This window comes from Lonchura striata, chromosome 4 (genome assembly GCF_050655825.1).
Source record: "Lonchura striata isolate lonStrDom1 chromosome 4, ASM5065582v1, whole genome shotgun sequence".
Lineage (NCBI taxonomy): Eukaryota > Metazoa > Chordata > Aves > Passeriformes > Estrildidae > Lonchura > Lonchura striata.
Genome location: NC_140706.1, coordinates 31,593,590 through 31,608,997, shown reverse-complemented (window position 1 = coordinate 31,608,997; position 15,408 = coordinate 31,593,590). Strand labels below are relative to the sequence as shown.

General features: G+C 36.9%; 1 protein-coding gene across 6 annotated transcripts in view; it reads right to left on the bottom strand.

The window, feature by feature from the left end:
- The window catches only part of SORBS2 (sorbin and SH3 domain containing 2), a 144,511-nt gene that overhangs the window by 74,804 nt on the left and 54,299 nt on the right, over positions 1 to 15,408 (bottom strand). For all 6 annotated transcript variants that reach the window (XM_085578697.1, XM_085578698.1, XM_077782879.2 and 3 more), the window contains exon 3: positions 3,609 to 3,658. In XM_085578697.1, the coding sequence (XP_085434823.1) occupies positions 3,609 to 3,618 (10 nt within the window). In that variant the 5' untranslated portion in view covers positions 3,619 to 3,658. The remainder of the gene's footprint in view (positions 1 to 3,608; positions 3,659 to 15,408) is intronic.

Below are 15,408 nucleotides of genomic sequence, written 5' to 3'. Positions count from 1 at the left end.
CTCATTCCATGCCTGCTTTCCTGGAACATCCCTGGGATGGCCCTGGACAAGAGAGACCCTTTGTTCCTTGGGTCACCCTGATTTGTGTTCTTGTCTGCCCTTGTGTCCCTGTGCTCTTCCAGGCTTAAGGAGATGGATAAGCCTTTGATGGCTCCTTGATGGGCCTGGGAGTCTCCTGGCAGGGCAGGCTATTACTTGGGCTTCCTCTCCTTCCACTCTTTTTCTGAATTTTTTTTTGGATGTGCTGACGAGTTTTTTATTACATAATCTACACTGACAGGTAAACCTATTATTTGGTTCTTTCATGCTGCTAAAATTTAAATTTTTTGCAGAATGCCTGGAACTCAAGCCCACCTAATTTACTTCAATGATCTAAAAATGGCTTAACAATCTGCTCAGGAATTCTTCATGGAACCAAGAAATTGTGTTTTTGTCTCCTAGACAAAATATAAGAGAACAGTCCATGTAATGACTTCCATTAATAATTTTAACAAACAGATAATATTTGCAGTCTTCCAGAACTGCATACTTTTCACTTTTGGCTGTTCTTTATGTGCTTCATCTAATGCAAACAGCTAACTTGTTTAACAGCTTTAAAATTAGATGCATTTATCAAGAATGATCTGTGTGAAATTCAGCCAAAGTATTTACAGATGGACACTAAAAATCTGTTTTAACTATTAACTTCTATCCATTTATTATTCCTCAATGCAATTACCTCTCCTTGACATGAGCAATGCATGCATATATTTATCCTGTGTTTTAATCTGATGTGATTTTCAGGGGCAGCTCATGTTTTCTGAGAGTTAGCTAATCGAGCAACCAAGTTAATGATCAATCTGCAAAATACCTGAAGACTTATTAAAGAAACCCCCTAAATATAGCTTAAAATATTATTCTGTTGATGATTGCTTTCTCTGGGTTTAAAAACACACACACACATTCTATGAGACTACTATTTTAAAATTATGACAACATTTAAACTCCAAAAGGAAGCTCAAGTACCCTTGATACTTCTGAAAAACCTTCTCTAATATCTTACCTCTCTTTCTTTGCTTTTTCAAAAATGTTTCATAATGGCCTTTTGCTGCTGAATATTCCTTCCTAACATGTGGTACAGAATTAACATCAAATGCTAAAAATCCCTCCCATATATGGTAGAGTATTGCAAACCAAAGCTCTTCAAAACATTTTCTCTGTAGACAAAAATATCTTCCGGAGGGTTTGGTGAGACAGACTGCCAAGTCTGCAGCCACAGGGAGCACTGGATTAGAGGAACCCAGTCTAAGCAGTAGATTTACTTTTTCTTTTTAAAGCTGTATATATATTAGCTTTGCCACTCCACCAGTTACTGGCTTCAAATTAGAGAGCTCATTTGTCTGCAGGACTCATTAATGAAACACATATTTTAAAAACGAGTGGCAAATCAATAGCATCTGATAACCTACAATTGCACCATGTACAAATTTCTGTTACAAAGCAGGTAAATAAGAAAAAACAGTAGGTAAGCAGGTAAATAAGAAAAACCAACTCCAAACCAAAGCTGTAGCACTCCTGTTCAAAAGACAGCATAGTGTAGAAAGTAAAAAGGAAAAAAAAAAAAAAGAAAGGAAAAAAGGAAAAAAGGAAATAGCCAGACTGGGACAGCACACAGAACAGCTTCCACCTGAATTACTCTCTTTCTTAATGAAGTAATGCTTTAGATAGATGCATGGATAGTTTCAAGATATCCACTCTTACACTCTACTCACAGGTTTTTAATTTTCTTTTACAGTCAGAAAAAAATCTACTTCAATAGAACTGATAAGAAATGCCACATTTTGTCAATACCTTCCTTTCAGTGCAGCTGATAACATGCACATTAATATCAGGCATATAGAAGATGAAAAAATGTTTTCACTGTCCAAGTGCACAGTAGATTAAAGTTCAATCTAAAATCATGGTATCTTTAAGTAACTGGAGAGGATTTCAGGTGTGTGCAGGTCTTTAAGGTCTGCTTTTAAGGATCCCGTGTGACCAGAAGATTCTCAATCCCCAGGAGAAGTCATTCAGCCACAGATTATTTAAATCTTACTTCTTCTCCCTTGACTATTCATAACTTACATAAAAAATCTTAGTACAACATCGAACAAAGTCATACTTCAGGGCTGAAGTAGCACAAATTTACCTCTTTATTCATATTTTTTGAAGTAGAAGCTATAAAATTACCTCTATCATATGATTTTGACTCATATGATGGCAAAGCATGATGTAATTATAGTATAATGATTAGGAAAGTTACGTCTGAAATTACAGTTCCATGAAACGAGTTGTATTTTAGTACTACCTGAATTATGCATACTGACGTGTTTAGGAAAGACGTCTCCACCAAAAGTGAGAGAGGACGGCACAAATTTCAAAAAGTATTTTTATAAATGAAAAATACACCACCTTGGTTAGGATTTGAGAAACAATTAAGAACAACCAAAACTTTGGGGAACAAAAGTACACACTCAAATAAGAAACTTAATTTCTCCTGTTTATTCTATTAACAAATGTAGTGGTTTCAAGTGACCCAATATATTTCAACTTTGTATTAAAAGATATGCTCCAAAAATGGATCCTACTGAGTTTCAGGTGTCTAAGACAACAGGAAGCCATGAAGCTGGATTAATACAGTGATCTAGATAATGCCACCTAAACCACAGAAAAGCTAATCTCTTTGATTTAGAGCATGCTGCTGAAACTCAGACTTCAAGGGTAGTTCTGGTCCTCAGGTCCCACATATCATGCCGTGGTGAAGCACTAGAGTCAGTAATAAAGCCACTGGCTTGGAAAGGATGGATAGGTCTATCCTTGCACCACAGTTAATCTGCAAACCAGACGGTTCACCTATGGAGTCTAAAAGAGCTGACAGCAATTGAAAATTTACACCCGAGTGAGGCCAGGATTTCAGCAGTCTGCTTTTCAGAGGCCTATTCCCCCTTCCAGCACAAAGAGCAGCACTATCTTATTGACTTCACAAGTTCAGGAGCAAATATTACTACGCTGTCATAGATCATGAAGATAACTTTCCATAGAGTCCTGAATTTGGTCAATTCATCTGTTACAGCAACTTGAAAGAAAATACAAAGCCCTGTAAATATAACATGCCCTCAAGATTATCCTCAGCTGATACTGAAGCGCAGTTTAAAATACAGGAGTTATATGCCCCTTAATTTAGTGACAGTACAGAACGGAAAGAAAGGATTTCTAAAGCATGTGCATTTTCTTAGGAAAATGTAATGCTTTAATAACACTTTTCTATCACTCTTATATCCTCATACTATGTATTTTCACATAAAACACACACGCACAAAACTGATACTATTAAATTAAGCACAGAAGTCTAAGCATGCACTTTTATTTTGTGTATCCATATATCTCCATACATAGAAAAACATGTATGTAAGTTTTATATATGGGATACAAATGCACATAAGCAGGCACACTGTTAAAATATCTTGCTTGTTTTGAGTTCAGCACCACCTAAAGTACAATATGTTTATGTAAATTCTAGTAAATTTGGGATCTTCTTAGATCACAAAACAACACAAAAAAAAAAAAAAAATCTCACAGATGCAGCATACCTGTGTTCATTTTGACACTGGAGGATTTGCTATAAAAGTCTTCAGATTTCCTGTGGAAAATAAAATGATCTATTAATTTGCACAGGACAAGAATGTGTGGTACAAAAGGGCAGCAGAGCTTTTTGGAGGGGTGGAGAATCACTGTGATACAAATGGCAGTCCTATTTTAACACTGCTTTAATTAAATTCGTATTGCTTGCCCTTCCAAAGTTAAAGATGAGCTGTTCACTGCCATTATAAGTCACCCTATCTTCATGTGTTTAGTAGCTTTCTTGTAAATATTTGCTGTAGGATTAAAAAACTAGTGATTAACTTCTGGTCTTGAAACTATAAACTAAAAATATTTTCCATACAGGAATGTGGAAATATTTTTAAAAGCTGCTTATAAGGTTTATTCACTCCTATGTGCAAACTAAAGATGTAAAGAGTCGGTCTCTCCAAATATTTTCTAAGCTGCTGAAGTTACCAAGTCTTTTTCAACGATTTATAAGCAGATGTGGTTGTTTTCATCCAGTGATTTAATATGTCTATCCAGACAAAACTGACATTCTTAATGTTGCTTGATGTATTTCTATGCACAGAATCAGGACGTGTGTCTTGGCACTCACAGGAATCCTAATGGAGTAGCAAATCAGGTCACTTTTTAAAGATAATAATTTGCACCAAAATAATATAAAGTGCACACGAAGGTTTAATCTATTTATATATCCCAACTCCATACATTACTTACAAACAAACAAATAGTAAAACACAAGTCAAAATACAACTGCAAAAAACTCGCAACATGCTATATAACAGCCAGCTTTAACCCACTGATGTTATGAGAAGGAGCAGACACTATTTTCCACCTACTGCCAGTTGAGGTCACAGCTTTATCTCAGGATAAAGTGGCACCAGCATACTAGCCAGGCTTAGCTGTATTGTTCCATATACACTGCCTAAAAGTACTTTAGCAAATGGGCAAAAACACTAGAAGTCAAAAACATTCTCCTCTCATTATTCCCACGTCAAGTCCGAGATAAAACAAAGGTAAAATCAGATTTTGTAATGTAATACAGCTTCAAAAAAGAAATTAAAAATATAAACTGCCTGGTTATGTCGGAGAAAGTTGGAAGGTATGCATGAGGGGCCATTTTTATGATGGGAGATTAAGGTCCTAATTAATACAAGTAAACAAAATATCAAAACAGAATTCCAGGCTCTGTTCAACTCAACAGGAACCCTGAATTAACTGTACCTCTGAGGTAACATGTATATTCATGCATACTCTTGTATTAATAACAAAGCCAGACATTCCACTGGTCAAAAAAATAGTATTTTTTTGAGATTTCTTGATTTTTGAGATTTTTTTGTATTTCTTGAGAGCTATGGGAATAAATAACTGGCAGTGAATGAAGTTTTATATTATTCTTCTGCTGCAGCCATCAGCAAACTACTGCTGCAAATTTTTAAAAGATACTTTAAAAATTAAGGTTATTTTTTTTTTTTACAGTATGGTCTATGACTGAAATTTTGCATTTCTTTAACTGCTACAGAATGTTCTTACAGCCTCAAATTCCCACTGCAGTTTCAGACTGCTAGAGGAGACACCATTTCCAAACCTTCTTTTAGCCTGGAACTGAATTGCTGACCGTACCACATATAAGGTACAAAATGCAACATGATATTTATTTTCAGACCCAGACAGGACTCTTGGAACACTGCAGAGCTAAAATGATTTCTAGCAGGTGGCTTTGATATATTTACCCAAAGCATGCTTAACTCCTACTGAAGTTTTAACAGACAAAACTCAGTTTCAGCATGGCAGCTTCTATCTGAACAGTTTAGGCCACATCGCTGACACTCACTGAGGGACCTCAAACAAATCACTAATTTTTCCACATTAATCTAATTTTGCTGAAAAACAGCTTAATCTTGCATACCTAAAAGATATGTGTGTAAATAAGGCAATCCAAATCTCACGCATGCAAACAGCAGGCCTTGTATTTAATACTAAAATTATTTTGAATTCTCTGCTTCTAAAGAGCTAAAGCACCATTCAAATACTTAATGATACTGGGATAGAAGCCAAATAAATGCAACGAAATTAAAAGCCATATGCCTGAAATAATTTTATTCAACATTGTTTCAATCAATCTTTAAGATCCTTGCTTCAAGAGGGAAGTGGTGGTGGGAGGAACAGGGAGCAAAGGGCTGGTTTTGTTTTGTACTTCTGCTCCTTCTTAATTTCCTCCTGAAAACTGTTCTTTGGGAATGGGTTTGCCCCTGACAGAGGCAATGAATGTTGCACTGGAAGCATCAGGCACTTTAGTGCCAAAATGCACACCCAGTGATCAGCTGAGACGCTCAGCTCTCAGCCAGCCAACGCTGCGGCAGAACAAAGGCATGCGAGGGCCGTGCGAACACACAGCACCACTGCGAGCTGTGAGTTTTCAAAATCAGCCACCTGGATTGGGCTCACACCTCATCTCTGATGCTGAGGTAAAAGATCAGTCAGCACACACACAGGCCCAGCTTTTGCAGACGGAAATACTGGATTAATCTTCATGGCATTTTTCTACAGTTAGCTTCACCTGGAAGAGCTAATGCAGCAGCAAGGAATGACTGTGCTAATGCACAAAAATGGGTCCGCTGTGTTGCATACATCTGCAGTTACCATTGCGACATTTAGTTTCAATAAATACATATCCTTGATAATATTACAGTGATTAACAGCTCAGAAATTCTTTCCATTGCAAGAGGTTACTGAAAAGATTTGTGGGAATCTCATTGACATCTGCTCTATTTTCTCCAAGAGACCCTGATATCTACTTGTAATTACTTCTGTTCCCAGTAAATTCTGAAGTGTGGGGTGCTGAAGGAAAACATTCTGTCACCCCTTCTGTTTCACATTCATATGGAGCTATAAAAAGGGTTAGTGCGAAGTCAAGGAAGGTTTCCCCACCCTCAGTTTATTCATGAATCAAGATGCATGACTTTACTGTTAGGAGTTTAATTCAATTTTTTTTCAGATCTTCAAGTACCTACAGACATTAAGGCAGAAGAACCATTTAGGCACAGTTCTGTGCTTTGTGCTCAAAGATGACCTTGCCTGAGCAGGAAGGCTGGACCAGATGACCCAATGTGGTCCCTTTCAGCCTTAGCAATTCTGTGATTCTAAGTTACCTGTTATTCACTCTTTGCCATGTCACAAAAGGTATTATAAAAAGCAGATTTAAAATGTAATTTTCTGATAGAGTTCTGATAGAGTTTCTGTATATTAATTCTAAATCTAATTCTAGTATGTGCTCTTTATAGTTACCATCCTTTGTATTGAATTCTACTCCAAGGACCTTTGGTGAGAGAAGCAATTGATTTAGAACACAGAGTGCAGATGGATCAACAGCAGTATAGATGTGTGTCTGACTGGAAAATTACAGATTTTCATTTTCTTAGATAGAGAATAGTTCCCAGATATTTGGAGAAGACGGGAGTTTTCCTGACTTGCATGAGAGGGAGTGTCAGACTTCCATTAATGTTGCTTGCCAGTTTCACAGTTTGAGCTTGAGAGAGTAATCTACTTCAGAAAATATCTGCAAAGTTAAGGAATTGAATCAGTGGTGAGTTTACCACAAGGATTGTTTATTCAGTTTAAACATTGCAGGTGATCTACAAACACATATTAATTACCAGGCAGGATCCTATTTTGCATGTGGCAGTATATTCTTTTAATGCACATCATTAAGAATCTGCCAACTCATACACTCACAGTGAGGAGGGTTAAAAAAAAGTATGAAGCATTAGTTCTGAAAGTACAGTGAAGCTGACTATTTTATTTCTCTCCCTACTTAGCAGAAATTCTTTTAGATGTTCACTATTAGCGGGAAACTACAGCAATGAGAATGCAATGAAAACCTGATAAACCCCAAATGTTTAGATTGTGACAACACTTGCACCAAGAAAAAACTGTCCAGAGACTTCCTTGCTAGAAGTCGTCTCTTGCTGAGCCTATAGGAAGGTAGAAAGCTTATATGCAAATATACTCTTTGTATGAGAAAATGTTTCACAGCAGATGATGCTTATAATGAAAATGGTTCCCCCATGTTTCAGTTTATTAACATGCAACAAGAAGTCCTCAAAGTGTCAGGGGATCTTTACTAAGATCCAGCACAGCAAGGCCTATGCTGAGCATATGCTTTAGTATGGGCTTTGTGAAAGCCCCACAGAACTATTTCTATGTTTTATGTTAAACAGAAGCATAAATGCTGTTTGCCCTAGACTACATTGCCTCACCCTATAAGGATCTGAATACTCAGAAGCTAGAACTCTAGTTCTAATTAAAGTGATTTCAGATAGATAACCAAAGAGAAAAACACAGGTAGACAATTGACATCACAGTTTTTGTAATTTTAACTTTTAAGTTTTTCTTAAAAGAAGAGATCCTCATGCTAAGTGCAGTGCTGTTGAACATATTACTCATGCACATTATCTGGAAATGTACTGATCGGATCCTTAAACAATTGGGATGGTGAATAATGTGTACATGGTCATAAACTTCTACTGGAACACAACAGATAAGTCACATTGTACTCAGCAGCAGTAAGTGCGTGACCAGGGAAATCTCTACACACAAAAGCTCTATTTCCTGGATCATCTGCAGTACTACAAACAAACTATCTTAGGTTGATATCTAACTCTCAGCAGATTGGATATTTGAGCCTATTTCCTCAGCCAATACAATACTAACATTGTTACTTGGTGTACTGCTAGGACTTTGTGTTGGACAATGGCAAGTGGCTCTAGTTCCCATGTACAAATGTTCAAAGAGTGTCAGATACAGGAAAATCCACCACAGGAGTCTTTGGCTGATCATTCTCTATAAGCACATCAAGGGATTGGATGCAAGCAGAGGAAATAAAAGCAGTATTAACCATTTCATGTATCTTAAATGTGACCTGAAAATAATAAAATAATTTCTATTCATGAGAATCATTAAGGTCTGAAGCACTTGTCAGAAGTGCTGTGGTCACACTTAAGACTCTGAACTTGACAAGCATATCTGAAAAATGTGACTATCTGAATGCAGGGGAATTCATCTCATGGCACAAGAACTTCTTTCCAGCCACTTTTCCTAATGTAAATTCTCTGAGAATGCTATAAATGCAAGATTAAGAGAAACTGGTATAATCTCTCCCACTTTCTTTATGAAACATAGAAAATTTACTAATTTTCTGATAGGAAAAGGAAAGACTACACATTTCCAAACTGCAGGTTTCTAACAGTAATCTTTGTTCATGCACATAGCATCAGTAGAAGTTCACTTAAATTGGTATCAATGTTTCCCTCTCTAGAGAAAACACATGAAACTTAAAATTTTGCCTGTTTGTAGCATGATTTTTACTAGATACTTATTTTGACTTGATATGTAGTGAAAAACAAACAAAATTTCTGCACTTGGTTCTACATAGGTTCTTGCTGGCCTGTCAAAATACTTCTCAGATACTTCAGTAGCAGAACATTTTCTTAAAATGACACTGAAAGTATATGAGGATACCAAGAAAGTTATTCAAGCCGACAACATTCTGTACATTGTACTGGTTATTTTTACAGCTGCAAAAGGAATGAGGAGGACAAACTGCTGCTCTTACATTCTGCATCTCCTCCTCTACCACTAGAGAAAATTTAATTAATAATTCCAGTCATGCTTGTGGCATTTGTGATTTTTTTTTCATTTTTTTTACTACTTCAGTATAAAATAAAAAAGGAGAAAGATTCCATTAACCGAATAAAGGTTAAAAGAAAAGTTCCATTAACTTGCTGACTCCAATTCACATTTCTTACCCTTTTACTACTACTGTTTTTAATACTACCAAATTTTAAAATTCTAGCCTTTAGTGGTGGTTATTTTTGTTCCCTGCTTTTGTCTTCCACATTTGCTGTTGTTTTACAGGAACTGTATTTGATCAGATGGACTTATTCTATAGGCTGGAAATTACTTAAGATTACTGTATGGGAGAATGTCACTGAAGTAAATATGCAGTGGATTGGTGTGCATGGATGTAACTACAAAAAACTCCACTGTAAGACAGAGTGCCTTAAAGCCATTCTTAGTACTTATGCGTACTTATATTTAGTACGTACGTCTTAGTACTTCTGAAAGTTTTCATTTTATCATAATGAAGTATTTGTCTTTCAGGAAATACAATTTTTAAACAATGGTACCCAGAATTCACCTATCAAATCTTTTAGACATTCTTTAAAAGATTATTTAAAGTTTCATTTCCAAAAAGATACAAATATTCCCAGAATATCCAGCTATTTCTCCATCTTTCTCAAGACAAATATCATTAGCACTATGTTCCTGTCAAGAACTCATCACAGAATGGTTAATTCTGGATTCTTTAGATCGCAGTAACTACCAAAGTTATCAGGAATGCAAGACAGTTTTAGTTTATTTTCCAGAACTTTGCAAATTACTGGTCACTTGAATACTTCTAATTTTCTGGTTCTAAACAGTATGACAAACAATGCATTCTTGCTCTTTTCTATTAGGTATGTAGTATGTATCAATTTTAGACTAAACATGCATAAATCTCTACCAAAATTAGAACTCGTTCATACAGGGCTTTTTTCCCTCCATGAGTCAATACCACTCCCTATAGAATCAGTGGGAATAGTGTTAATCCATTAAAGAAAAGCCCATTTCTGTTTGCCTCTCTTGGTTTTGTCTTAGATATAAAAATACGCTTCCTGAACTACTGGGTAATGTCATATACAGCTAAGAGAGTTGGACCAATGGGTGAGGTGATAAAAGGCTCCTTAATATATTCTTTTAAGTGTGCTGAATGAGCAGCATTTTGCTTTAATCTTTTTCTAACACACACATAAAACCAGAAGGAATAATTGTAACTTAAAAGACTAACTAAGAAGATACCAAGTGAAAGATTTTAATCCTTATTATTTTCTAAGATATAATTTGAAGTGTTTGTACAGGGAAACTTTCAGTTTCCCTCTATTGAGGGGTACTTAAAACCTGTGACCAGTTTTGGCTAAGTTTGACAGAGATGCAGAGGTCTTGGGAACAATCAAGTCTCACAAGTTCCATAAGGCATTCTCCTAGAGAATACAGACCTCGCCAGAGCCAAGTGGACAATATACTCTAGCATTGTTAGATAAAAGCGAATTCATATACCGGAAGGAAGACTTAGGAGTTGTATATGGATAAATTCATGGACCTTATAAACCCAGCCACAAAACTCTCTCCCACACAGCATCTGGTTTAATCTGCCTTGTTAGGCAGGAAGAAGACAACAAAAACAACTAAAATATTTCTGCTGTTTAAAAAGGTGAAGGGCTGAACCCAAGATTTTTCCATTACATTCATTCCAAGCTCTGCATGGATTGATGACTAATACAGTTGGAACTCATGGAACTGCCTTGGTGTGATTCAATTCTAAAGGGTGTTTCAGTGTCTGCAAGTAGAATAACTTTCTTCAGCAAAAAGGTGTCAAAGCCTGACATCTATACAGGGGCTTGACTTCAGATCTGCTCTACTCTGGCCCTGCAGACCAAAATACTACTGACACACCTACTTCAGGGACCTCCTGGCACAGGAAGCATGTGAGGCTTCTTCCTTGAGCCACAACTTCCAATTTAGTTTGTTCGTACATCTGCAGATCTACCCTGTGAACCCAAAATGGTAAGAGCTAAAGAGCAATAAAATGGTGGAAAGATCATAAGATTTTTGTTCAGATTAAGGAGTTGTGAAGCAAAACCTAGAGTAGCTTTATTCACTGTTGGTCTGAACAGATACATAGTTTCTTCAGTTCTGCTGCACAAGAAATATTTCTGGTCTTTCAGTCTTCATGCTGACTTACAATGCCTCAATACCTAAATGACTCATCAGTGACAGCAAGTCAAATGCTATAAACTTCTATCTTCTATCCCTGCTATAAAGCCTGCCTGATACCATGCAGTGTATCTTATTAACTCCTAGCACATTTTGCCATTTCTCAAGAATTATAGCACTGCTTTGCATAGCTGTAGTCCCAGTAGAGACTTAACTATTTAGTGGAAAGAATATATTTAACAGCAGTAATACTATGTGCTTTCAAAACAAAGGAAAACTCCTTATGTACAACACATGAAAACCAGAATAATCAGCCTTGCAAGCTTGAATTTAAATGTTTTGCTGACACTGCATTTTGCCTTTCCTCATTGGGCACAATCATCAGTTTTCATTTCACGGAACTTCACTTCTTCATATAACAGACATCAAAATAATGCCACTACTACTGTTTACAAAATGAGTATGTGCACTGTACTGCCAACTGATTTCAGACCTCATGAAATCCAATGTTCCTCGATGCTATATAGAAAAACAAAAAAAGCTACAATTCTTCCTAATATAAATACCACTCCCATTATGGTTAGGAGCATAGTTTACTCACATAAATGAGTGTTAATACTAGCTACCTGTACGTGCTAGCTGAATTTCAGAAGTTCCAGACAACTGGTAAATTTCAGATTGTATGCTTACCCTTATCTCACCCTCTCAATACCTTATTCTTCACCAGCACATTTAAAATTTCTGCTAATGAGCACATCCTTTACTGATTCTAGAGCAAATCAGAAACCATCTACAGTGAAAACTCACAAAGATTAAGCAGAATGGTACTGGAACAGTTGTGAGATGGCACACAAAATGATTCATTCTTCACAGAAATGTTGAAAGAAAACACCAGAGGTTTGTGCTAGGCTTGCAGCAAACATGGGACAAGGTTAGGGTGACTGGGTGCCTGTACAGCACTGCCACTGCCACTGCCACATGGAGGGTGCAGGCACAGAATCTGCCTGCCAGCCACCCAGTAAGAGTTTTCCATGCTCTTCCATAATAAAGTACACTACCCACTACCACAGGAATGAAGAGGGAGGGGCACAAGTCAGGATAGTTTTCACTCTCTAAGTTTCCTATTACCAAAGCAAACTGTGCCAGCAAATGCAAGCAAATGGAAGAAGCACCCTAAGTAGTCTACTACTGACTCCATTCCTTACACAAACCTACTCCCACATCCCATGAAGAGACCCAGTTTATTTTCTGGATGAGGCCACAGATTTGCAGAAATAAGTGATTATAAAACAATTGAAATAACTACATCTACACAGAGGGAGCAAGCTGAAGCAGTAGAAGTAGCATCAGCTGGCATTTCCTACTGCAGCCTTCACAATGTTAAGCCTTTGCCCATTACCTAGATTCTTCTTCCTTCTGAAAGGAAGAGGAAATACTGAAATCTCATTATCTGACACCAGAGGGACATCCAAATCACTTTTCTAGAACCATTAGACAAACATCTGCCTTCTAAGCTCTCAGCCCCAGATCCCTTCCTATCCAATCTTATCTCTCTTAACTCACTTAATTCCCAGTTTTGTTGCCTCTACTCTCCAAACCAAACTCCTCCTTCCCCTGCCAAAGGCAATTTGTCACAGTCTACTGCTCTTATTCCCTCAGTCTTCAAGCCAGGCAGCCTTTTCCTCTGCAAAGATTGGTCTATAGTGGGTCTGAAAGAACAGCAAACACCACCGCCTCATTTTCAGATTGCTCTAATGTTCACTGCAGTACTAACTACATGAATAGTCCCACTCATTCCCTATACTAGCCCTGGCACTTGGAAGCATTCAAGTACTCAATTCTAATTTTCCATTCATGTGCAATGGGAATAGGTTTTCAGATTCTGCTTTTGCCAAATCTCTACTGAGCACCTGCAAACAGATTTTTTTTGTGTGAATTTCTGTAATAAGAGGGAAAAGTCACATTTCTATCAAAGCTGTGTTAAAGTGTTTCACTGTATTCCAGCCAGTGAGTCCAAATTTAGTTAAACTATAGGTGACCAGAATTTTTAATGTAAATAATCATTATATTGTAGAATCATGATCTCTAGCTTTTGACAAGAAACTTGAAACAGCATCTTTAATGAGCAAATTATGGTAATAGTTAGATAACAGATCTGCTGCAGCTAGTTAACAGAGGCTATTCAGCAGGGCAGTTCTAAACAAAATGATTGAATATATTACCTTTAAGACAAGGTTTGCTTCATTATTACAAAGATATATGATAGTACTTACACAAAGTCTTTTCTGTTTTCTAACCACCCAGTGACGTTTTGCCAAGGGTATGTTGCCAGGAGCATGATGGCAACAGGATTGAGTGGGTTTAGCACTGGCTCCAAATGCAGTGTGTTGCAGTGAGGTTATCAGATTAGTTCAAATGTACCTGCAGCAGCCCAGCTCTGACACCACCACGGGTGCTATTTAGGCTCATTGTTCTGCTTGGTAAGTGTCACTCGGCTAGCTCATGGAGTGCCTGCCATGGGTGGTGTCTGTTTCAGGAAAGCACATAGATCACTTACATGCCTTGCTGTAATACCAGCTGTTCAACCTCATCAACTGCAGTCTGAATAACAAAAAGGGAAATAGATGACATAATGCAGCATTACACAATATCTTCCTTCACATACTACCCCCCAGATTACTTAATATAATTATTAAAATTATGTCCTCAGATTAATCTGTATCTTAATATCAGGTTTACAGCACTAGGCATTTCTATGTATTTATTTATTTTAAATTGGCAACAGTAAGTGCCATTCCCTTAGCAGATGTTCTAAGTTCCCACACTCTTAATTATAGTTTTATAACCACAGCCACCTACCATACAGTGCACTTAAGCAGTGTGTCATTTCAAAAGCCACTGCTACTTGCTCATTAAATTCCCCTGCTTTGTAGAGCACAACTGATTTCAGCTGTATGTCAACCCACATGCACCTAACAGAAACACAGGCTTCAACTCCAGCACATGTATTTCACATGAATGTGCACAAGTTAACATGGAGGCATGCTGATTTTGTTTAGGAGTGTTCAGAAGAAGAAAATATAATTAAGGTAAATGCATTTTATGATTTTAATTAATACACTACATTAAGTGGCATAACGAGTGACAGTAATTTTTTTCTTTGAAGAGGAAATTTATTTAAAATAGCTTGAAAAATGGAAATTGAACTGTAAACAAATCTTACTAAGAACAAACTAGACAGAGAAACACGGATAACACTGTGACCCTTCTATTGCTTTCACTCACCACTGTATGAAAATCTAAAACTTTAAACAGGATTCGGACCTGATACTGAACAGTGACGGGAACAGTGTATGTTCCAATACTGTCATGGCAGCCTGTAAGCTTCTTCTTTCAGCTTTAGCCATATGAAAACCCACAAGGGTTTTGTCAGGAAGAAGTGTCAGAGTGCTCTGTCAGTTCTTGGTTTTCTCAGCAGCTTTCTGGGATGTTTTTCAGCACTCATAAGTTACTTACAAGCTACTGGACAGGAGCCCAACAATCCTCACAATGGAGTACAGCATATTTAAAATTACCATTCCAGATTTTTCTGCAGACAGAAGAGTCTGCAGAGGCAATTGGTAAATTTTAATTATCTTACAAATTGTGGTCCTACATAGTAGATTGGTAAAATTTTTCAATCTTTAAAAGAATCATGGGGCTATAGGCCTGAAAATATGGAATTAATGGAACTATGGAATTAATCAATACCTGCTTCATAAGGATTTTTATATTTAATAGTCTGGCTTATAGCAATATTATTTAGAACTTGTTACTTCACAATAATTCAGTTCCAAAAAACAGTAATTAGTCACATGAAACAGTAAGAGAGGACTGTATGGCAGATGGGCAGAGAAGTAAGCTTCTTTTTTAAAGGATTCAATATTTAAAGGACCAACACTAAATCATATTTAAGAAATTTAGAATGACTCA